At 34.0% G+C, this 24,331-nt stretch overlaps 1 protein-coding gene across 1 annotated transcript in view; it reads left to right on the top strand.

Moving 5' to 3' along the window:
* The window catches only part of Tmc (Transmembrane channel-like), a 70,122-nt gene that overhangs the window by 17,584 nt on the left and 28,207 nt on the right, over window positions 1–24,331 (top strand). Inside the window, exons 5-10 of the mRNA XM_065505867.1 lie at window positions 2,261–2,449; window positions 2,584–2,714; window positions 2,824–2,934; window positions 21,905–21,999; window positions 22,097–22,193; window positions 22,339–22,431. Of these exons, the coding sequence (XP_065361939.1) occupies window positions 2,261–2,449; window positions 2,584–2,714; window positions 2,824–2,934; window positions 21,905–21,999; window positions 22,097–22,193; window positions 22,339–22,431 (716 nt within the window). The remainder of the gene's footprint in view (window positions 1–2,260; window positions 2,450–2,583; window positions 2,715–2,823; window positions 2,935–21,904; window positions 22,000–22,096; window positions 22,194–22,338; window positions 22,432–24,331) is intronic.

Below are 24,331 nucleotides of genomic sequence, written 5' to 3'. Positions count from 1 at the left end.
TAATATTTCGCCAGCCAAATAACAAATATTTTATTCCGTACCTTTTATTTTGATTGGTTTTCAAGTCCTAAGTTCAAAATTTTGAAAGATTTGTTTTTAGAATTGTAAGTTCTTGCAGTAATATTTATATATTTATAGAAGGAGCTATCGGAACAATCATCTACAGTCTTTAGTTATTTGTCGAATTTTAGAAACAATTAAATTTTACTTATACTTATTTAAATTTGAAATTATTAAAAATTTTAAGCAATTTAATAAATTTATTCGTTTTATTCGATTATTCTACATAAAATTGTTCGAATTATTCGTTATTCGAAAATGGCCATTTTTAAATTGTTCGAATAATTATTCGTAAGAAATTATTCGATTAATCGAACGATCATTACTCGAATGAATACCCTAGTAAATAGTCAAGTAACCGGTTGGTTATCTAGTTAGGTAACTAACTCAATGTAACCATGCAATGACTACTTTGTACCAGCTTTATGTCAGAATCTTTGTAATCTATGTAGGATCAAATGACCTCCGCACGGTGGCTCATATCTCAATTTCATCGGCCAAAAGTCCAACTTTTTGTTAACTCCGATTTCAAAAATTTTAATGCCATTCAATAGTAAACACATTGAAACTAAGGTAGCCAAAAAATTAGATAAAAATATTGTCAATTGTGTGCGTGGCATGTTGTTAAAGTCAAATATTTTATGTCATTTTATAAAAATGTGATTTTTGTAAATTTGATCAGAAGTAAATTATCATTACTCGCAAACTATTATAGATAATTGGATGATTTTTCTTTTGTTATGTTGGTAGGATAATAGTCTTTAAGAGCTGATATGATTTGTCATTGTACCGTTTATACCTGATGTGTTATTAATTTTTTTCTCAGGTACTATATTTTAGCCAAATTTGAATTTCAGTGGTGTAAAAGTGCTTAGGGTCAAAAGGGGTTAAACAAATTTTACAATCAGGAGAAAGTCCAAAGTGTCCTCTTTAAGCCTATATATACTTGTTGACCTGTTTTGACCTGTTTGTTGAACACTTTTTTCATTTGAATATGACTGGCGCAAAGTACAAGTCGCAATTTTGAAGATATTGCGATAAAATTCGGTAAATCAATTTTTTTCGGTCCGAGGACAAAGAAAATTACTGAAATCGGTCCACTATTTCACCTAGCACCCATACAAATGTTCTCCCGAAGTTATACTTTATAGGTCGTAAATGGTTAATTTATATATGTATCTACACAAATTTTGCTCCTAATAAGTTTTATATAAACTGAATTAATGTCACCTTATTTTATGATGATCGGTCCATTATTAGTCATAGCTCCCATATAAGACCCGCTTCCGAAAATCACTTTAACGAGCATAAATCTCTTAAAAACACAAAATTCAATAGAAATAACTTCCATATAGACATAAATCACACGAACTAATTACATGGCGATAGGTCCATAATTAGTCATAGCTCCCATATAAGACCCGCTTCCGAAAATCATTCACGAAAACAAATTATAGTGTAGGGTATTATATAGTCGAGCTTGGCCGAACATACTTCCTTACTTGTTTTTATCTGCTGATAATTTTTTTAATAAGTATAGCTGATTCAAAAAACAAAAAAATTGCATTTTCATACTAAATGCTATAAAAAATTAAAAGATCAACTTTAACCTTAAATTGCGCAACAACTGCTGAACCGATTTTAATGAAATTAAAACTGGAGAAAAAATCAAGAAGTTATCTGTCCACCGAAAAAAAATTCTAAAATATCTCTATCGGTTCAAAAGTTACAGAGTTTTGGCCGATGAAAAACGAAAATGAGCCACTGTGCTCCGCCTAGGACACGCACATGTTAAAATAACTAGGAATGTAGCTAATTACGGAACCAACAGTGACTCAATATGTTATGTAAAATCAATAGTTCTTAACAGCCACCCAGAACTGGTGGGAATCATCTTTTATTTGAAATACATATGTATGTTCGTGTATTTTCATGGATGTCGTTCCTTACAAACTACTAGGAAACATACATATGTATGTATACATGACTTTGTAAATAACTAACCAAGTGACTAAATGAATATTTTATTAAATAATGTTGTTAATTCTTATTTTAATTTAGACACTTTGTGCAATAAGAGATTGTGTTAATTGCATTTTTAAACGAAGCTTCAATTAAGATAATTAACTATAGATTAAAGCACAGTGATTTTATTTGATTAAATAAATTTAATTTTGTATTTGCCTGGGGCCCCGTGCAGCGTTGGCGTCATTGGAAACGTGAAACAGCCAGTTTTCTCACAGTCCTCATACCCTGGGAACTGCGTATTAAGGAGATCGAATCGCATTTTGGTTCAGGTGTTGCCTCGTATTTTACATTTTTACGCTGGCTGATGTGGGTGAACGTGATGATTGCTCTGCCAATTGTGATTTTTGTAATTGGACCTGAGGTGAGTATTGCAACACAAAAGAATTTACGAACTTTGTGTTAAAACATAAAAAATAAAATAGCTAGAAAAGGGTAAATTACCTACACAATTTTGATTTATATATTATTTTTATTTACTGGTATTTGAATTTATAGTATTTTGCCACCAAACACGATGAAACAGACCCTCGTAAAAAGATGTCTTCAAAGGAATATGAAGTGGCTGGAAATCTGTTTACCATTTGGGAATTTGAGGGTTATCTTAAGTATTCACCCATGTTTTATGGGTAAGTTTCATTTTGTTTTCTTTTTCAATTTAATGTTAGATTTTATGACTGTGAACAGTCATATATTTTTTTGATGAGTGTGTAAAACAGTTTTTATTTCTCATTCCAGTTACTATTCGAGCTACTCGGGTGCCAGTTCATTGGGATACATGCTGCCATTGGCTTATTTTTTGACAGCTGTTGTCGTTTATATTTATAGTTTTGTAGCCACGTTAAGAAAGTGAGTATTTTGTTAAGACATTTAAAATATTTAAGTAGAGTTTGAGCAAAATCTCAACATATAAAGTAAACAAAAATTAAACTTTATGGTTGAACGATTTTCTAAATAAACAATATTCAAAACAAAACAAGTCCATTTGGATTAGTTCGGTAACCTGTCACTATAAGGCACTAGCAAAGACTATAAATATATAAAGATGTTGCACTGCCATACATTGTACTGCCAGTGCCAAATTTGTCGATGGCAGTACGGCTACTGCCACATATTGTACTCAGAGAACTTATTATACTCTGAGAACGTATTATTCTCATCTCTCAGCAATTCATTCTTATATGCGTGCATACGTGTGTGCATGTATGTAACATATTTTGCCACATCAAAAACAAACTAAAAGAAGTCTTGTTTTCACAAAAGTTATGTGCAAATAACCTGTGGAAAAAAATGTTACCGTTTGTGTTATTGTAGGGTAAGAATACGTGTTTTATTGTTGTAGAAATGAAACTAAGGAGTGAGATCGAAAAATTCTTAACACACGTTTTTCATTACATTTTTTAACCCAAGTATTATTTGAATTTTTTTTTGATCAAGTTACCTTTGAAAAACATGTCAGTTATTATGTGTAATGTCAATTATATTAATTTTTTTGTTAATCTGATTAAAATGAGTGACCAGAAAAAAGTGCGTACTGAAATTATTAAATATTTTCAACAAAACCCAACTTGGTCTTACAAAAAGTTGGCCAAGCATACAAAGGTCTGCCGTCAAACTGTTTCCAATGTTATTAAACAGTACCGGGAGAACTTGTCAGTTGATAGAAAACCTGGTTCAGGTAGAAGGAATGGTCCACATGATGTTTCTAAAGCCAAAAAAATAGAACGCATTTTCAAAAGAGCTCCCAACACATCCGGTAGGAAAGCAGCCCGGTTAGCTCAGTGCACGGACTATTTGGTACGAAAAGTTAAAGCTAATGCAGGTTTAAAAACATACAAGGCTCAAAAAGTTCCTGACAGGAACGCTACTAAAAATTTAGAGGCCAAAAACAGAGCACGGAAATTGAAGTCAAGTTTTATAAAAAAATATTCTTGCTGCATAATGGATGACGAAACGTATGTTCTGGCAGATTTTTCGCAACTTCCAGGTCAAAAATTTTATGTTGCTGATGCTCGAGGGAATGTTGAAGAAAAGTTTAGGACCCAAAAGCAGACAAAATTTCCCAGAAAGTTCTTGGTATGGCAAGCAATATGCAGTTGCGGCAAAAGAAGCCACTCATTTGTTACAACGGGCTCTATAAATACCGAAATTTACATCAAGGAATGTTTACAAAAAAGGCTGCTTCCATTCATAAGACTTCATAATGTGTCCACTTATTTTTGGCCTGACTTGGCATCCTGTCACTATGGCAAACAAGCCCTTGAGTGGTACAAGAACAATAATGTGGTATTTGTACCAAGAGAGGCAAATCCTCCAAACTGCCCGGAGCTAAGGCCAGTGGAGAGATATTGGGCTCTTGTTAAAAGAGAATTGAAGAGTACAAAAAAGGTGTCCAAAAGTGTGGTAGATTTTAAACGGAGATGGACTACATGTTCGAGCAAAGTGACAGAAAGCACTATAAAAACGTTAATGGAAGGGTTTCCGAAAAAGGTTCAAAATTTCATCACTAGTGATTAAAACTATAAAAATAATTTTTTTTGTAAATTGTAATAATAATTTCAATCAAATAAAAAAAAAATTAAAGCTGTAAGTTTAGTGGTTTCTTTTTTATAAACATATATGTATGTTAAGAATTTTTCGATCTCACTCCTTATATCGATTCGCACCGAAATAAAAAACCTTTATTATATACATTTTTAGAATTACATATTTAGAGAGAAACAAAACTAGCAAATTATGAAAATAAACACTTAATTATTACATTACAATAATTAAATACCATAATTAAATGTTAAAATTTAGTAGTAATTTTTAAGCATTATTTTAAAACAAATTTTGCTGCAAATTATATTTACATTTGGTTACTATGGTAAAAATATAGAAAAAATACATACAGATTTTGATTTACCGTTATTTTAACTCATCACTTTTTGTGTTTACATTTGAAACTGTTCAAAAAGTACTTTATTTCAGTATTCTAGTAAAAGTGAGTTACAAGTAGGTAGTGGTTGATATAAAATAAAAAAGTGAATTTAAAAATTGTAGTGCATCGCTCTAATAAAACGTTTAATAAATATAATAAATAATTAAAATCATAATGAACGAAGAAGGACAAAGAAATGTTGAATTTAATAGCGAAAACAAAAAAAAAAGATCGTCTTTATCAGGCACCAAGTGTTGTTTACCGCATTGTGGAAAATCCAAAAGAAGTGTTCCAAACTTAAAAATCTTTCGTTTCCCATATCTTGACGCGATATTGGTTAAAGCATGGTTAGAAAATTGCAATTTTGACGAATGTTTGCTAGACAGATCACGTACATTATACATATGTGAAAGACATTTTTCGCCAGACTGTATTGGAAAGAAATATTTGAAGCGAGATGCCGTGCCAACCGTGAACTTAACCGACAAAAACGAGGAAACAAGTAAAGAAAAAGGAAACAGTTTCGAAAGTGAGGATGTTGACTTATATTTATATAAATCTTCATGGTTCATGAATTTAATATGGCAGTAGCTAAGTTATTATCTTTAAAAATGACTCAGTTTAGCACCTCATCAAATTGTGCAAACGACGATGCAATGTTTTTACCTATAGAGATTCAAACAATTTTAGAAGATACTGAAAGGACTGGAAGTATATCAGAAAGTATCCATACCCCTGAAATAGATGTCGCAGATATATACGATGAAAATAAAGAATATTTTAATGAAGACGCCGATTGTTTTACCTCCAACAATGTGCCAATAGAACTAACATCAAGTCGATATTTTGTTGGTTACATAGCTCAACGAATATCTTGCGTTAAATGTCGTGTGGATATAATTAAACCAGCGCAAATTTTGTCATATCCGTCAGAAATGTTTGTTCATGCAAAAAATTATACAAAAGATTCCGACTTTGGAAGTTTGTGCGCTCCATCTGACTTATTTTTTGAAGTTTGTAAAATTCAAATAAAAGTCTTCGAAAAAATATTTTTAAAAAATAAAGCTATAAAAAACATAAAAACATTTGTTGTTGAGCAATGCGTAAGTTGCACCAAAAATACAATTTATTCCTTTTGGTTTGATGAGAATAACGAATGTTATAAACACAGAATGGAGATGCTTAATTTACTAGTTCTTATTTTACTTCGGAAGCATTCCACATGGGAAACATACAAATACAAATTATCCAGTATAGAAAAAGTTAAAATTTTGAAACATTAAACTGATAAATAAATTTAATAATTACTATACAAAAAAATTCATGTTATTACAACTTCATTCTATACAAAAATAGAGACATAAGTTCATAATTGAACTGTCTATAAAATTGCATATGGTAAGTACATATATACATAATTGAATAGTCTAAAACATAACATTATAATTCGGTGCGAATAGATAAAGTTTTATTTCTACAACAATAAAACACGTATTCTTACCCTACAATTACACAATCGGTAACATTTGCTTTTCCGCAGGTTATTTGCTCATAAATTGTATAGAAACAAAACTTCTTTTAGTTTTTGATATTTTTAACCTGAATGTGTTTTCACAAAATAAAAACAAAAACAATGTACACATATGCTTATAGGAATGTACCATGTACATGTGTATGTGCTTTTTGTTCTCTGTAATTCTCTCAGTAAACATGAGAGTGAGCACGATGATTTAGCTTCCCTGTTACCTAGCCCCCTCATCATTAAGAAGCACAAAATTTTGTAAATTTTAAATACACTGTGTGCAACATCTTTATATATTTATAGTCTTTGGCACTAGTACTTTAATCTGAAATTCATACAAAAAATATTTAATAATAAACAACAACAATATGTTACTCTATATTTCTTCAATTATCGATTTTATTATTACAAATAACAAATGATAAACAATATAATTAGTCCGACCAAACCTACACTTATTTATATTAAATACCTTAAATGACATTCTGCCGTCTAGTTATTAACTGTATTACCCTACATAACAGACTCTCATAGACAGTTGATAATACTGTGTGTAATTTTTTAAATCATGGAAATATAACCATATAAGGACATTAGTACGTGATAAAAGACGCAAAAAAAGTGTATCCCAGTTTTGCCCAAAGTCATGCACTTTTTTATGGGGCCCCAAAGATTTGGGGCCTCGGTGCCATTTTTGCAAAAAAAGTTATCATTTTCTCAGGCTCATATCTTGCAAATAGTTCCGAATTTTGATTTACACTCTGAGGCATAGTTGTAGCCCTTGTCATAAAGAACAAAAACTGTGAACATACAAAATCAAAAAAACTTCATCTTCAAGATCAAAATCTCAAAAAACTTTAAAAATCTAAATAATTTTTTTTTAAGCTGCCTAAAAGTATTCTTTAGTTTATAATAATTTAATAGTTTATGGCCCAAAACACTTAATTCCTTTAGTTATATTGACCTACCTAAACTGTGTTAAGAATCATTCCTAGGAAGTTCATATGTTCTAGATAGTTGTTTATTGAAATCTTTTTTGTAGTTGATTGTTTCCTTGAATTTTAAACAGTTTGCTACCTATGGACCTGAACAGGGGAAAAAAGTAAAAAAATCGTATTTTTAAAGTTTTTTGCGATTTTGATCATGAAGTTGAGGTTTTTTGGATCTGTTCAAATTTTTTGTTCTTTATGACAAAATCTACATCTTTGCCTCAGAGAGTAAATCAAAATTCCCAACTGTTTGCAAGATATGAGCCTGAGAAAATTATCACTTATTTGCAAAACTGACACTGCGGCCCCAAATATTTTGGTGCCCATAAAAAAAGTGCATGACTTTGGGCAAAACTGGGAGACACAGGTCTCTGTTTTTCTGGTCTTTTATCACGTAGCACAGTGGGGCAGAATCAAAATTGTTTGGAAATAAATCTGTCATTTCTATGGGTCTCAAAGTAGGGTACCATCAATATGTAAAATTTTTAAACACGTGCAATTTTTTTTTTTCAAAATCCGTTCATCAAAAATATTGCACTTTTTCGTACTAAAAAAATTTTATAAATTTTCTTAATGTGACTAAGTCAGAACCAATGACTTGTGTTGAATAAAATTTTAAGAAAATTTATACAAATTTTTTAGTACGAAAAAGTGCAATATTTTTGATGAAGGGATTTTTAAAGCGGCATATTTTTGAATGTAATTGAGATATTGAAATTTTTTTTGTAAGACCAAAAATTAACTTATCCAAACATAAAAAATATAACTCGGAATAAATGTGAATCAAATTTGAAGAAAAAAAAATTTGTTCTGCACTCTTCATCGACGTTTCGCAAGCCTTCGACAAAGTATGGCATGAAGGATTATCGATAAAAATAAAACAATATTTACCAGTGAACACACACTAGCTTTTAGAAAGTTATTTAAGTCATCAAAAGTTCGTTATTAAAGAGGGAGACTTCATAAGTTCACCACAGCCTATTGAAGCAGACGTACCCCAAGGAAGTATACTGGGTCCCTTCCTATATTTGCTATATACTTGTGATATGCCTACAAACAGTCGAACCCACATATCTACTTTTGCTGATGACACAGCTATACTAGCCATTCATGAAAACCCCCAAGAAGCATCAGTACTTTTACAAGACCATATACTCGACATAGAAAGGTGGTTAAAACAATGGAGAATAAAAGTAAACGAGCAAAAATGTATACATCTTACATTCACATTGCGTAGAGAATCGTGCCCTCCAATCCTAATAAATAATCATATAATACCTCAACAAACTGAAGTTAAATATCTAGGTATCTAAGACAGACGTCTTAAAATTACTACAAATTTACTGGAAAATTGGTAAAAACTCGAGATTGAGTTTAGATTGCAAACTTTTGCTGTACAGCTCAATAATAAAACCCATATGGTGCCATGGAACTCAATTATGGGACACGGCCTCAGCTTCCAATATTGAAAGAATTCAAAGATTCCAAAATAAAATATTACGAATGATAACAGCAGCGCCTTGGTATGTGGGAAATATTAACATTCATAAGGACCTAGGTGTCTCCCTGGTGAAAAATGAAATAAAAAAACAAGCGGAGTCATATTTGAAAAAGTTAGAAGTTCACCCAAACCCACTTGCACGAACATTAATGAGAAGTAATGGCTACATCCGACTAAGAAGAAGGAATCCAACAGACCTGCGCTGATGATAGAATCTATAAATTAAACACAATTTTTCGTCCAACTGTGGTGGGGCTAGAGTTGCTAAACGGGGGATACCGTTCCCGAAAATCCCGGGATTTTCTAAATCCCGAAGCCCGGGATTTTTTAATTTTAAATCCCGGGGTTTTCGGGATTTTCCAAATCCCGTTTTTCATAAATAAATAGGGAAAATTGTCATTTTTGTGTGACTTTCATTCATTTTGACATTCTACATGCCCGAATATCGCAAAGTGATGTTCAGCAAAGTTGTTAAGCTCAACTCCTGCTACATTATAGTTAATAAAGGAAAACGTTTTTTTTTGATTTTCCTTGAGTGGAGCTCTAGAAAATCAATTCTTCAACTTTTTTAACAACTAAAATAACAATAACGAAACCAAATTATAATGTAGATTTTCAACTTTCAACAGAGAAATAGATCAATTTATTTCTGAAGGAACAAGAGGAAAATACTTGCAGATTTGTTATAAGTATTTGCAAACGGGTTTGCCAATGTGAAAGATGTTTTTCGGCAGCAGCATATGTTGAAAACAAAATTCGTTCCAGAATGACAGATGAAACCATAGATGCAATAGTATTCTTTAGAAGCTATTTAAAATAAACTCTTTTTTATACTAAAGTGGGGTTTTTCACCAGTATGTCGATTTTTTTCACGAAAAATCGTATAGCAGAAACGCATTCTACGGAAAATTCTAAGAAGAAACCATAGGTCTAAAATCAAATCCTATCGAATTTCGTCTTTTATCCAATGATATTGCAGTATATATATATTTTTATACCCTACACCACCATAGTGGGGAGGGTATTATGCGTTTGTGCAGATGTTTGTAACGCCCAAAAATATTAGTCTAACACCCACCTTAAAGTATACCGATCGTCTTAGAATTACTTTCGATTAAGCGATGTCCGTCCGTCCGTCTGGTCGGCTGGCTGGCTGTCCATGTAAACCTTGTGCGCAGAGTACAGGTCGCAATTTTGAAGATATTTCGATGAAATTTGAAACATATTATTTTTTCGGCTCAAGGACCAAGCCTATTGAAACTGGCTGAAATCGGTCCATTATTTCACCTAGCCCCCATACAAATGTCCTCCCGAAATTGGACTTTATCGGTCATAAATGTTTAATTTATATATGTATCTCCACAAATTCCGCTCCAAAAAATTTTTATACACACAAAATTCATGTCACCAAATTTTGTTACGATCGATCCATAATTAGTCATAGCTCCCATATATACCCGCTTCCGAAAATCACTTTAACGTGAATAAATCGCTTAAAAATGTTGGTAAACACACAAAATTCAACATAGTTAACTTTAATATAGACATAAATTACACGACCTAATTTCATGGTGATCCGTCCATAATTGGTCATAGCCCCCATATAAGGCCCACTTCCGAAAATCACTCAAAAATATAAATTAATGAAATTTTAAAAGAAAATTTTTTTTTGCTCTTTTACTTAGTGTAGGGTATAATATGGTCGGACTTGACCGACCATACTTTCTTACTTGTTTTTAATAGTTTTACTTTTTTATTGGATAAAAGACGAAATGCGCAAGATAGGATTTGATTTTAGACCTATGGTTTCTTGGGGATAATTTCTTAGAATTTTGCGTAGATTGCGTTTCTGCTATATGATTTTTTACGTTTTGATCGTCCATACAAATCGACCCGGCCTAATGTACATACTTTATTGTTATTTCTTCTTATATAATGTACTCATGCAAGTATTTTATGCTTTTTAGTGTCTAATAAAAATTAATTGCTAAATAAACTTTCAATTTACTTTCAATTGTAAAGACATAATTATGTACGTTTCTTTCTTATATTTTTCGGGATTTTAGATTTCCCGAAAATCCCGAAGCGCTGGGTCGGGAATTCGGGATTCTTTACCAAATCCCGAACCCCGGGATTTTTAAAAATCAGTCCCGATTAGCATCTCTAGGTGGGACGTAAAAAAAAATAATATTTAGATTTAAGATTTGAACAAATTATTGATAGTTCGCATTATTTTGTGAAGATAAAATAAATAAAATATGAAATAAAAAAAAAAAATTGTTCCTAATATTTGCAAACCTATTGAAATTTTGATACAAATTTTAGTTTTAGAATCTCAATAAATATGTAATAAAATCTTTATTTATCAACAAAACTAAATGATATATTCAACGTTTTTTAAATTTGTCATTCTAAATAACAAAATGTAAAAAAAAAATGTCAAAAGGTCCAAGGGAATCCCGCAATTCCTAAAACTTTGAGCAAAAATCCCAAAAATGTTTTTTTTTCCTTCGGAGCTGGGAAAATACTTTGGGTATAAATGGGGAACACACCAAGGTTTCTAAAACTGCTTCGCGTTTTTTGATCCCAGCTTTGGGATTTTAGAACATGTGGCCTAAATGTGAAATTTAGATAAAAAAAATAGATCACATTCCGAAGGGCCTAGGGGCGACATACTAGAAAAGTGGGTCGTATTTTATATACAGAAATGTTCTTCGTAAAGATACCTTACAGACAAATATAAAATTGTTAAATGTTCTTAAAGAAAGTTTATTTTTAATAAAAAAAGAGTTAAGTCACCTTTTCGACCAAAAAACAGCAAAATTCAACTATTTTTGGATACTTAAATTGAAAATCGTTTATTTTTGGATCCATAATTGATATTGCTCTGAAATCTTTTGTATGTTATTAATAATTTAGTTGTCTAACCAAAAAAAAATCCAGTCAATTCGGTCTAAAAATCCGACCTATATTTTTAAAAAAGCGGACCAAGGTATTGCTAAATTTAAAAATTTAAATTTTGAAATGCCTATAACTCGGAAATTATTAGAGATAAATAGCACACACAAGCACACATGTTTTTTTCAAGACAAAAATATAAAAATCTTTGAAATCGGATAGGAAACAAAAAAATTGCACGTGTTTAAAAATTTTACATGTCGAAGGTACCCTACTTTGTGCCCCCATATCACCGCCCCTGGATTAATTGTAGGGCTCATTTTAATAATTTAAACTTGAATACTCCTTGGCTACGCCCATGTCAAATTTTATCCCGATCGGACGAGCCATTCAGAAATGCCAGATTTATTTCCAAAAAAAATTTGATTCTGTCCCACTGTGCGTAGTGATGTCCGTATATTTCGTGTTGCACTGTGTAATCAAACACAAGAAATTGCTTTACTTACGTTCTGGTTTTTTATGTTCTTTTTACATTACTTACCGGATTAAGCTCATTTCCTGTCTATAAACATGGTACTTGCTCCAAAAAAAACGTACAAAAATTATATACATGTTTCTCTCTTCGATTTTATGGTTTTTTTTTGGACAAAAGCACATACTACATTTAAAGAGCAACATACAAATGGCCCTGGCACGAACTGAAAATAAGAATCTCAATATGAAGTTAAATGCCAGATATATTACAACATATTTATGGTACATTTAGTGGAAAACAGGGAAGGAGAATACATACATATTGTGGAGAAGTTTTTACGTTTGAAGGATTCTCATACTAGTTAATAGATATACGGCAAACACAACGAAAATTTGTGTTAATTTATAAGAAAATAAGTAGCAATAAACAATGTTATATTAAACAATATTCGACAAACACCAGTCTGTATTCGTTTAAAGGCAAGATATGTTACATCATAAATCATATTGTGGTCAATTAAAAGAAACTTGAAATAGATGTTCTAAAAAAGGTACCAAGGCGGTCAATAAGTCCGTGGCTTTTTGAATTAAACACAGGTTTTTGGATACAAAATTATTTTATTTCAACATAGGGTCATTTAAGCTCTATGCACTTTGTCCAACGTTTCTTCAATTTTTGGTATGTTTTGTAAGATCATTTTAAATCTCTTTCCGCCAAGACATTTCGTCAGGTTTGAAAACAAAAAATAGTCACTCGGGGCTAAATCCGGAGAATAGAACGGAAGAGGGCCATTGAAACTGCACATGTGTGTATCGTTTTGTGCACCCGATTGTAAGGCATGTTAACCATCTTGGGGAAAGCTTTCTCATACCCAAGTGATCATTCAAAATTGAAACCACGGAGACATTTGATATGCGCTATATAAGATGCCTATATATATAAGTTCCCATCGTTCCTACAAGGTGCATAGGGCCACAATAAAATGTTTAAACATCTCTCTATTTTGTGCTAACGCCTTCACTTCTCCCCAACTCTTGCCACTGATATTTACTGCGTCCTCAATCTGCCTTTTGCATGTATGAGCTGGGCGTCCCCTTCTTCTGTTCCCTAGTGATATCGTTAGGCTGCCTTCTAAGGGTGTGGCCGATCCAACGCCATTTTCTTCTCCTTTTTTCAATTGATAGGATTTGTTGAATTTTTTACACGAGCATGTGATTAGATATGGTTCTCGACCAGAATACACGTAGGGTCTTGCGAAGACAGCGTTTCATGAATACTTGCATTTTCCGTATATCATGACTGGCAGCGTTCCAAGTTTCGCAGCCGTACAAAAGGCTAGATTTTATATTGGCATTGATGATTGCTATTGTCGTACGCAGAGATAAAGACGCAGAAATCCAAATTGGTTTTAGACGGCCAAATGTCCTCACCCGATCCCCCGTACGTTGAAATATAGCTTCCAAGATAGCGGAATTAGCTGATATCTTCTATATCGATTACACCTATTGCAAATAGATTCCGTGAGGTTGCATTTATACGTAAAGTTTTTGTCTTCATAGCATTTATTTTCATTTCGCTTCGTATGTTTGCCGCGAAATATGAGTAGCTGTGAGCCAGTAGACAAATATCGTCTGCATAATCAAGATCGTTTAGGCGACCCTGCAACCCCCACTATATTCCCCTGCCGTTATCGAAGGCTCTTCCAAGGATCGTGTCCGGAACTATATTAAATAGAAGTGGTGACATGACACATCCCTGTCGAACACCTTTCCTCACTGTTTCACTCAGCAATTTTCCATGTTTTATCCTACAAGAGGCATTACGGTATAAGCTTTATATGCCTACATGCCAATGAACTCCAAATCACATCGTGGTTTAGTTCATCGAAGTCCTTATCGAAGTCAATGATGCATTGAAGCAATGAAGATTGTTCCAGAATAGCACGTAGGCTGTTTATGTGGTCGATGGTGTACTTATGGGATCAGTAGATATTCCTTCAACACCTAGGGATATGTTTCCTTTGAGACTGCTAATTGAATTCGTGATCTATGAAGACTCCAATGAAGATTGTTGTAAAACTCAATAGGAGCTTGCAAAATCGTTAGGAGCTACACAAGCAGCAATTTGAAAACGTTTGCAAGAAGCAGGATTCATCCAAAAAGCAGGGAAATTCTGTACCATACGAATTGAAGCCGAGAGACCTTTAAAGATCGAATGTGAAGTCCGATCAACCAGCCGAATCGACACCAAAGCCAAATATTCATGTTGCTGAAGTAATTTTCTACATTTGGTGGGAGCAAATGGGTCGTATCTATCATGTACCGAATGCAACTGATTCGTTGCATTGACCGAAAATCGCACAGAATATGCGGCCAGACATGAAACCGTAATATTCCATTATGACAGCCACATGTTGCAATACCTGTTACAAAGTTTATAAAATGAAGTGGTTGGGAAGTTTTGCTTCACCGTGTCCTGTTCGACTACTATTTGTTTCGATCACTTGTTTCACATTGTTACAGAGTATATGATTCTTGGGCTCAAAATATGAGCAGTTCTTTTCTCTCGGAATTCGTTAATGAATGTGACATTTAAGAGTAAAACGGGTTTTCTCTTCTATATATAATTAAAATTTAGATTTTTCAAAGTATTTATTTAGTTATATGAATATAATTATATAAATATGTTACTAGAATTAGATACCGTATCATAGCACTGAAATATTGAAATTTAATTCCAAGTCTTCCAGAGTTTCAGAAGAAGATGCAGATGTATTTAAAATAACATTCCCTACTGTATATAATTTGTATGCTGATTTATTAAGTATGTAAATGTGTATGTGTCATACAAGGATTCTACATAACGACTAAACTTTTTTTTCTTACAAATACACAAATATTTATACACTCACACACAAGCAAAGTCACAATCCTGACAAAATAATAATAAAAAAACGTCAAAAGAAGGCACAAAAACTAAAACGAACAAAAAAAAAATCCGCCAATAAATAAATTTTTCTCTAGAGGCTCTTTTTCGATGAATAACAATAAGCAGCAAACGATGAATACGACAAACGACTACAACGATTCATTCAATGCATGACAGAAGTACTCCTCGAAAGGCAGGCAAAAATCCTCAATATGCTGAGCACGTACCTCAATGAGATTCATTGGCAGTATTGAACTTGTTAGAAGAACATTCGTTAGCTGGCAATATGATACGCGTCTAACTTTGGCGGCGGTGTTGAGGGGGTGGAATATTTCAACGATTGGCAAAATTATTTTCAGAATGGGGAGAAGTTGTTGTTGTTGTTGTAAACACATACAAACAAAAATGTTTGTGTGTGTCTAAGAAAAGTGAAACTGAATTATTGGTTAGGGAGCGATTAGATGGTAGAGGTGGTGATAGTAAAAGTTCGTTGATATTACAACGATTTATGGCTACAAATAATACTTAAGTGGCGGTATAAGCAAACGATTCCTTGGAAAGCATTTCATTCTCATACATATTTGAGTGGGAATGCGTGTGTCCGTTTAAGAAGAAAGAAAAAATGTCTTTTTGCGTGGTAATCGTTTTCATGGCACACACAAATCCGTAAATAACAAATGAACAAAAGTGAAGTAAAGTTAAATAAAATAAACCTTAATACCATTAATAGTATTTAACGAAATGTACAATTGTTTGTTTTTTTTTGTTCTTTTCCAACTGCTCCTTCCTTTTATTTAACTTGCATTGTTTTCATTTTAGTTTTCTTAGGATTGAGATTTGTTGGGATTTCTTCTTTTTTTTTTGTTTCACACGAAGAAGTTGTGTGATACTGATTTGCTTTTATCTTAAAGAGAAGTATTACCAGGTTGAATAAATGGGAAATAAACAGAAACATTAAGTTAATTTGCAACCTCTTCCCGCTTTGGACCGCTTTTAGTCTTAAGTGTGTGGATTGTTTCTGGACTATTCGCATAGCATCGGACTTTAACAGAATCCCACAAGAAAATGTATAAAAGTGTCAAATCGCAGCTCCTTGGCGGCCAATTGATATCGCCAAGACAGCTGAATACCCAATTACCGAACTTAGTGCGTAAATAATTGATTGTTTGATAAACTGTGTGACATGGTGTGCCATCCAGTTGAAACTAAAGATGATCCAAATTCACATCTACCATTTCAGCCTTTAAAAAGACCGTAATCATGACTCTGTAGCGATCTTTAAATGTATGAAATGTCTTGGATCAAGTTGCACACTTTCGAACACAGTAGCTACATTCTCGTCTAGCAAGCTAAGCCAACGAATCAAAATAAGATATGATTTAAAATGATATTTGGGCCACCCTAGGTTCCTTGGCTGCCTTCATTCTCCAGCCATCCTGTTGTTCTAATGACAGTATGGATCTTACCTAAATTACCTCTGGATAGACAGGTTTTTATCAATAACAAAGAATTCAAAGAAGATCTTCCGTGGTTTTATCTTCGTTCTCATTGTTGCAGCTTCTACAGAAGTCGTTATAAGGTATTGTCTACCTAAAATCGTGTAATACTATATGAAATTGTACAGTAATATCAGGTTTCTTAGATAGATTTTAGGCAGTTTCATCGCCTTTTGGGATCCACCCAGAAGGCCATTCTTGCCTGAAAATGAGTGTCTTTTAGCAGTTCTAGTGTCTCAGTCCATTTAGTGGTCCACCTACCATCCTGTTTCTGAATATAACCTTGAACAGTTGGTCTCAGAGGAACTTTCGACGCCGCTGCAGAAATTCCTCCAGGACTTACGTTTCGCGCTTCTAACCTGATTTTTAAATTTGTTGAACATAGACTTATACCGTGACCTGTTGATTGATATTTTCTTTTAGTTTACGACAAATATGCCTAGAAATCGCTATATCTAAAGACCACCACAGAGTTCATATCCGTCCTCTGCGTGCAGAGGGAGTCCACGTTCGCCTTGTGGCCTCACTAAGAGAGATAGTGAGCTTTTCCACAGCACTTTCAAAATCCCTAGTGTTACCTATCAAATGCGGTGAGGGAAGTAGACCATATATGATGTGCTTATGATCATTCCATTTGGTTTTCCTCCTGTTTAGAAAAGGTGTTCCTTTTTCAGCCTCTAGTTCAATTGAGAATGTCAGGTATCTATGATCCGAGAGAGAGAGAGAGGGCAATCATCTGAAACCTTCCAATTCCTAATAAGTTGCGAATAGCTTGCACAAACAAGCGTAATATCCAGAACCTCCTGCCTATTTGCAACCAGAAAAGTAGGTTCTGAACCTCTATTGACAACAACCAGATTAAAGTCCAATATGAAGTCTAGAATGTACTCACCTCGTTCGTTGACATCTGAGCTGCCCAAAATTGAGTTGTGAGCATTTGCATGAGCTCCGATAATAAATGTTTGGTCGTGCACCATATAGTTTGAGAACAGCCACACGATACATTAACGATCATTTCCAATTTTTTAATTACAAATGAGGACAAACTGAAAGGTCTAAATTCCATAGCATTGGTGTACGATATGGTTGTCCTCCTTTGGGACGCAGATCGTGTAAGCTGATGGGACATGATAAACGCAAGTAGGCGCAAGAGTATCCATCTTACCCAGTATCCATTAATCAGGACCTGTAGATTTAAAGGAATGGAAACTTTTGACTGCCCATTTTAAACGATGCTCTGATATCGGTATAATCCTGGTCTTTCATAAATAGAGACATTAGTCCTTGAGCGCCTGGGAAGTGTGTCTCCAGGATCCATCAATTAATTGTCTTGTCAAATTATTATTTAAATTTCATATAGTTCTAACTGTATCTGCAATATGTCGGGTCCCTTTCGAAAGAAATTAAGCGCATTAAGAATTCAATTGCTTGGTTTTTGTTTTACGTTGTAGTTCACTACGTGCGAACAATCAAGTAGAGTCGAAGGGACCCCGTTTTGATGAGACCACACCACTCGTCAGATGTAATATCGTTTACATCGTAATGTAACTAAAATGTGCGTGCTAGACACAACTGGTAGCGGCGAGATATCTCAGTAGGTCATTGAGTTTAGACTCGGCTACCTCACAAAGGTTGGTCAATGTATAGTTGCCCATGAATTTATGTCTCTTGACACTCAGGGCTGGGCATTCGCAGAGAAGGTGGAAAACTGTTTCCTCATTCCCTATCCTTACAACTACGACAATGGTCATTAAAAGGGAGTCCCAGTCGATTTGAGTGCTTGCCTAACGCCCAGTGTCCCAGCAACCTTAATATATCCCATCTATTCCGGGTTCTCAGTTGCATAGTACATTTTTCGTTAAAAGATGGCCACATCAACTTGGCTACCCTACATGTGTCTAAATTACGCCATCTATTCTCAGTCTTTGTAAGAAAATGTCTGAAGATGGTCTTAATACTAAGACCGCATTGGAGATATCCATAGTGGTCCCTGTGCGCAGGTACCCAAACCAAAGTAGTGTCAGATAGACGACCTAGTCTTGACAGAGAATTCCTACATTGCCTAACTAGTGAAGATGAAATTGTGTAGACATTCAGTGAGAGAAGTGCCGCTTGACTGTCGACAAAAATACCTATATTGCCGCGGGTATTATGATCATGTAGTGTATTGCAAGCTGCCACGATTGCAAAAATTTCCGCCTGGAAAACACTACACTCATTCGGAAGATGATACGAAATGCCTATCTCAGGTTCGTCACAGAAGACGCCAGAACCAACACCACAGCTCATTTTAGAACCGTCTGTATATATCCTAGTGTTATATTTGTACACGAGATTACCCCTACCCCACTCACTCCTGGAGGGAATTAAGACCTTGAATACCCTATCAAAATCTGTGTATGGAGTAATTTAGTCAGATGGTTGGAGAACGATCGAAGGCAACTGGCACAAAATCCCCTCGTGGCCATATATTCTCGATCTCCAACAACCAGATACTTGAAGCCTCGCTGCGCTACAGACAGAGGTGCCCATTTTGTGGCACAAGGTGCAATATAGTGTTCAGTGCCTCTGAAGGACTAGTTCTTAGTGCGCCGGTTATACCAATGCAAGCTGATCTCTGGACTTTGTGTAGTTGGTCTACGACATACTTCCTTCTAGTTGCAGTCCACCATACAAGAGATCCGTAAGTAAGAATTGGACGTACTATAGCCGTCTACATCCATTTAACTATGCTGGGACTAAGTCCCCATTTTCTACCAAACATCCTACGACAGGTATAATAGGCCACCGTAGGCTTTTTTACCCTATGTAGAGTATTTAGCTTACATGACAATTTAGAGTCCAGTATAATACCTAGGTATTTTGCATTATTTGAAAGGGGGATTTCGCAGATTTTCAACCGTGGAAGTTTGAAGCTTGGAATCTTTGTCGTGAAAAGTACAAGTTCTGTTTTGCTTGGATTCACTCCAAGACCACTTACCGTGGCCCAATTGTCGAGCAACCCTAAAGCAGTGGACATAATATCACTGATCACGTCCGGAAACAGACCTGATACAAGTATCACATCATCGTCCGCATAAGCGACAACTTTTATCCCTTTACTGTCTAGATCAATGCGAAAATACTGAACTCATCAAAGATTATTTCTAAGCACTTACATATTAGCTTTCTTTTAATACTTTTTATGTTTTAAATGTTTCATGAGGGCATCCTTCTTCTCAAAACAGCAAAAACTTAACGAGGGAAACAAGTACAACAATAAAATAAAAAGAAATGTAAGTAACTAAATCTTAATATCGAATTACAAATAGAAACGAAAGTTAATCTTTTAAGTTTCGATAAGGAATGTTGATTTGATTTCATTTCTTTTTCGATTTTTTGATTTGAGGGTCAAGCCAACGTGGTCGTAATTCAATTAGTTGGCATTTTTTTTAATTGTCAATTTATATATTGTCCTTCTAATTAATTAACAATGTAGTAAATATAGTAAATAAACAAAGATAAAACTAAAGGTATGTTATAAATACTAAGAAGAAGGACACGCTCATCATACAATCTCTGACACACCATGCACACGCCAGGTACAATTGACTATAGTCCTACAATTTAACACAATAAAACTCATATAAGGAGTGAGATCGAAAAATTCTTAACACACGTTTTTCATTACATTTTTTAAACCCAAGTATTATTTGAATTTTTTTTTGATCAAGTTACCTTTGAAAAACATGTCAGTTATTATGTGTAATGTCAATTATATTAATTTTTTTGTTAATCTGATTAAAATGAGTGACCAGAAAAAAGTGCGTACTGAAATTATTAAATATTTTCAACAAAACCCAACTTGGTCTTACAAAAAGTTGGCCAAGCATACAAAGGTCTGCCGTCAAACTGTTTCCAATGTTATTAAACAGTACCGGGAGAACTTGTCAGTTGATAGAAAACCTGGTTCAGGTAGAAGGAATGGTCCACATGATGTTTCTAAAGCCAAAAAAATAGAACGCATTTTCAAAAGAGCTCCCAACACATCCGGTAGGAAAGCAGCCCGGTTAGCTCAGTGCTCGGACTATTTGGTACGAAAAGTTAAAGCTAATGCAGGTTTAAAAACATACAAGGCTCAAAAAGTTCCTGACAGGAACGCTACTAAAAATTTAGAGGCCAAAAACAGAGCACGGAAATTGAAGTCAAGTTTTATAAAAAAATATTCTTGCTGCATAATGGATGACGAAACGTATGTTCTGGCAGATTTTTCGCAACTTCCAGGTCAAAAATTTTATGTTGCTGATGCTCGAGGGAATGTTGAAGAAAAGTTTAGGACCCAAAAGCAGACAAAATTTCCCAGAAAGTTCTTGGTATGGCAAGCAATATGCAGTTGCGGCAAAAGAAGCCACTCATTTGTTACAACGGGCTCTATAAATACCGAAATTTACATCAAGGAATGTTTACAAAAAAGGCTGCTTCCATTCATAAGACTTCATAATGTGTCCACTTATTTTTGGCCTGACTTGGCATCCTGTCACTATGGCAAACAAGCCCTTGAGTGGTACAAGAACAATAATGTGGTATTTGTACCAAGAGAGGCAAATCCTCCAAACTGCCCGGAGCTAAGGCCAGTGGAGAGATATTGGGCTCTTGTTAAAAGAGAATTGAAGAGTACAAAAAAGGTGTCCAAAAGTGTGGTAGATTTTAAACGGAGATGGACTACATGTTCGAGCAAAGTGACAGAAAGCACTATAAAAACGTTAATGGAAGGGTTTCCGAAAAAGGTTCAAAATTTCATCACTAGTGATTAAAACTATAAAAATAATTTTTTTTGTAAATTGTAATAATAATTTCAATCAAATAAAAAAAAAAATTAAAGCTGTAAGTTTAGTGGTTTCTTTTTTATAAACATATATGTATGTTAAGAATTTTTCGATCTCACTCCTTACTTGGTTTGATTAATTTATTAGAGAAAGGAAAATCTCCACACTCACATTCCAACTTCGAACACATTACTTATTTGAAAAGTTTTAATTAATGAACATTTTCATTGTTGTGTTTGCAAATATTTTATGATGTTCTTTCCTCCGCATTTCCACTTACAGAATGGCAGAAAACTCACGAAATTCGAAATTATCTTCAAAAGACGATGAATGTACGTTTTCATGGAAACTTTTTACGGGCTGGGATTTTATGATTGGTAAGTTTAAGTAGTCTTGCAGTGATTTAAAAAGTACACAAACTCACGATGATTTAACTAACTTACATCCCCTTTCCTACTCGTGCCAAACTAACAGGTCATGCGGAAACTGCACATAATAGGATTGCATCCGTAGTAGTGGGTTTCAAAGAAGCTTTACTAGAAGAAGCCGAAAAGAAAAAGGATAAACGCAAGTAAATTTGACTCTTCTCTACATTGTTGCTGCATTATATTTATGGGAAATTGAATTTTATTTTTCATTTTCTTGCTTTCTTCAACATCTACGCTCTTCTTCTTTATCTTGAATGACAATGGTGCATTGTTGCTCGGTGGTTTCAGTTGGCGCATTATTTTACAACGAATTTTAGTAAATATTTTAGTGATGACATTGTTGGCTGCTTCCGGTTATACTGTAGTGGCACTGGTTAATAAGTAAGTAAATGATCTAGTGGAAAATTCTTTATAAGGCAATTTTAAGTGCTTTATGTTTCTCAGGGATTTTATTAACGCATACCTTTTTAAAGATGTACATATGTAGTTGAAAATAGGAACTAGAAAATGTTAAGGTAATAAATATCAGCCTTCAGCAATGACCGCACCTAAACTAGCGAAGCGGTTGCTTTGATTTGGAATGTATTTAGTTTCAGTACTATCCTATTCTTTATCATTGTTATCTCCTCTTGAAACTTGGCTATGAACATTTTGTTGGTTGATTTGGAATTCAGGAGTATTCAAACTGTTGCATATATAGCAGTATTGACAACTGTTAACTTACAGAATACAACAATATTAATAGCTTCGATCCTCCAAAACTGATTGGAATTAGACTAAAACTTTCTGGAATATCAGTAACCAGAATAGGATAATGCCTTATTTAAAAGGGCAATTGATACTAATTGTGGAATCAATCCTATAAATAGGATCTTAAAGGCTGCAGTAAAACCATTTTTTTTTATTGGATAATAGTGTGAAGGAATGCAATGGAGCTTGCTTCCAATCGAAAGGCCTTTGAATTAGTTTTGAGTACTATTTCTATGCAGATAATTGTAAGCGTTAAGTTGCACACCGTCAAATTCAAACAGGTTGCACTCATCACGGTGAATCTGGACGCTTGAGGCTCATAGTTTTGGACACTCCAGGATATTGGAATATTATGAGATAAAATCCTCTATCAAGTGACCTGTAATTTAAAGTGCTCATTGGCGGAAATTTCTATCAAACATGCAACTCTTAGTTGGATTTAATATAGTTATTATCTAGTGATAGTCTTATATTTTTTGATAGAAAGGCGACCATTAAACTATTTGGCCTCGCTCACTTGCGAGGTCGATTTGTTCCTTATATGATGCTAACAGAACGAATCTACTTATTGGATTCCGTCGTGAGCAGAAAACCCTACTAATATCAAAGATTTTCTACTTTCGGATGTATGTATCAAAAATCGGATTCGTTCATTAAAAATTGTTTGGATTTCCTCTAGGGTGTAACAAAAGTCGTCTTGGCTTGGTAAAGATTTCTTCCACTGCCAGGCGAAAAGGTTTCTATAGTATTTCGAAACATATTGTTACGAATTTGCAGTATTAATTTGAATTTAACGGTTTTAACGCCTGGTTTCAACATCAACCATCTTTTGTATATATTGTTACGAAATTGTACTTGAATTCAAATGTAACGATTTTAATGGCTGATTTAAAAGTAGCAGAATGCTTTCAAATAACAGTGCTGTAATAGCAAACTGTAACATATCTGTGGGCATTATTAACATTGAATAAAAGCTTTCAGTTGACCATTGCTGCGACCGTATATTCGAATTCGAATATTCAGTTATAGAACATTATAGAAAGTACACCACAGATGGCGTATGTATTAGAAAGCTCTAGACAGTTAAAGAGCAATCTAGAGCGCAGATGGCAGTGTTATAAATAGTGGCAGAGGATGCAGTCGTTAGTGAGTTTATCAGATACGTTTTTCGAATAAATATCAACTGAGTGCTGTGTTTTTCAAGAGAATTCGTGTACACTATAAAGTGTGTCTATAAACGTGTATAAAAAAACATTGAGTGACTATTTAATTCTGTTGTTGTACATTTTAAATAAATAAAGAGTTGTTACAATTTTTAAACTACTAAACGGCTTTTATTTGCAATCAAAAGTATCCGGTTTATTTAAAGGAAATAAACCAACGTTTTGAAAAGGTTAAAACGTATTGTGAATTACAATGGATGTTGCTGGTCCTTTTCCTGTTAGCGATGCCGAAAACCATTACGAAAACCATCAGGAAGCTATGACGTTTATAGGCGCATTTGGTGTTCCTTTGGAGTTTCTTTGAAATT

Source organism: Calliphora vicina, chromosome 3, assembly GCF_958450345.1.
Source record: "Calliphora vicina chromosome 3, idCalVici1.1, whole genome shotgun sequence".
In the NCBI taxonomy this organism is placed as follows: domain Eukaryota; kingdom Metazoa; phylum Arthropoda; class Insecta; order Diptera; family Calliphoridae; genus Calliphora; species Calliphora vicina.
Note: the sequence above shows the minus strand (reverse complement) of the source record. Positions and strands in the feature narration are given on the sequence as shown.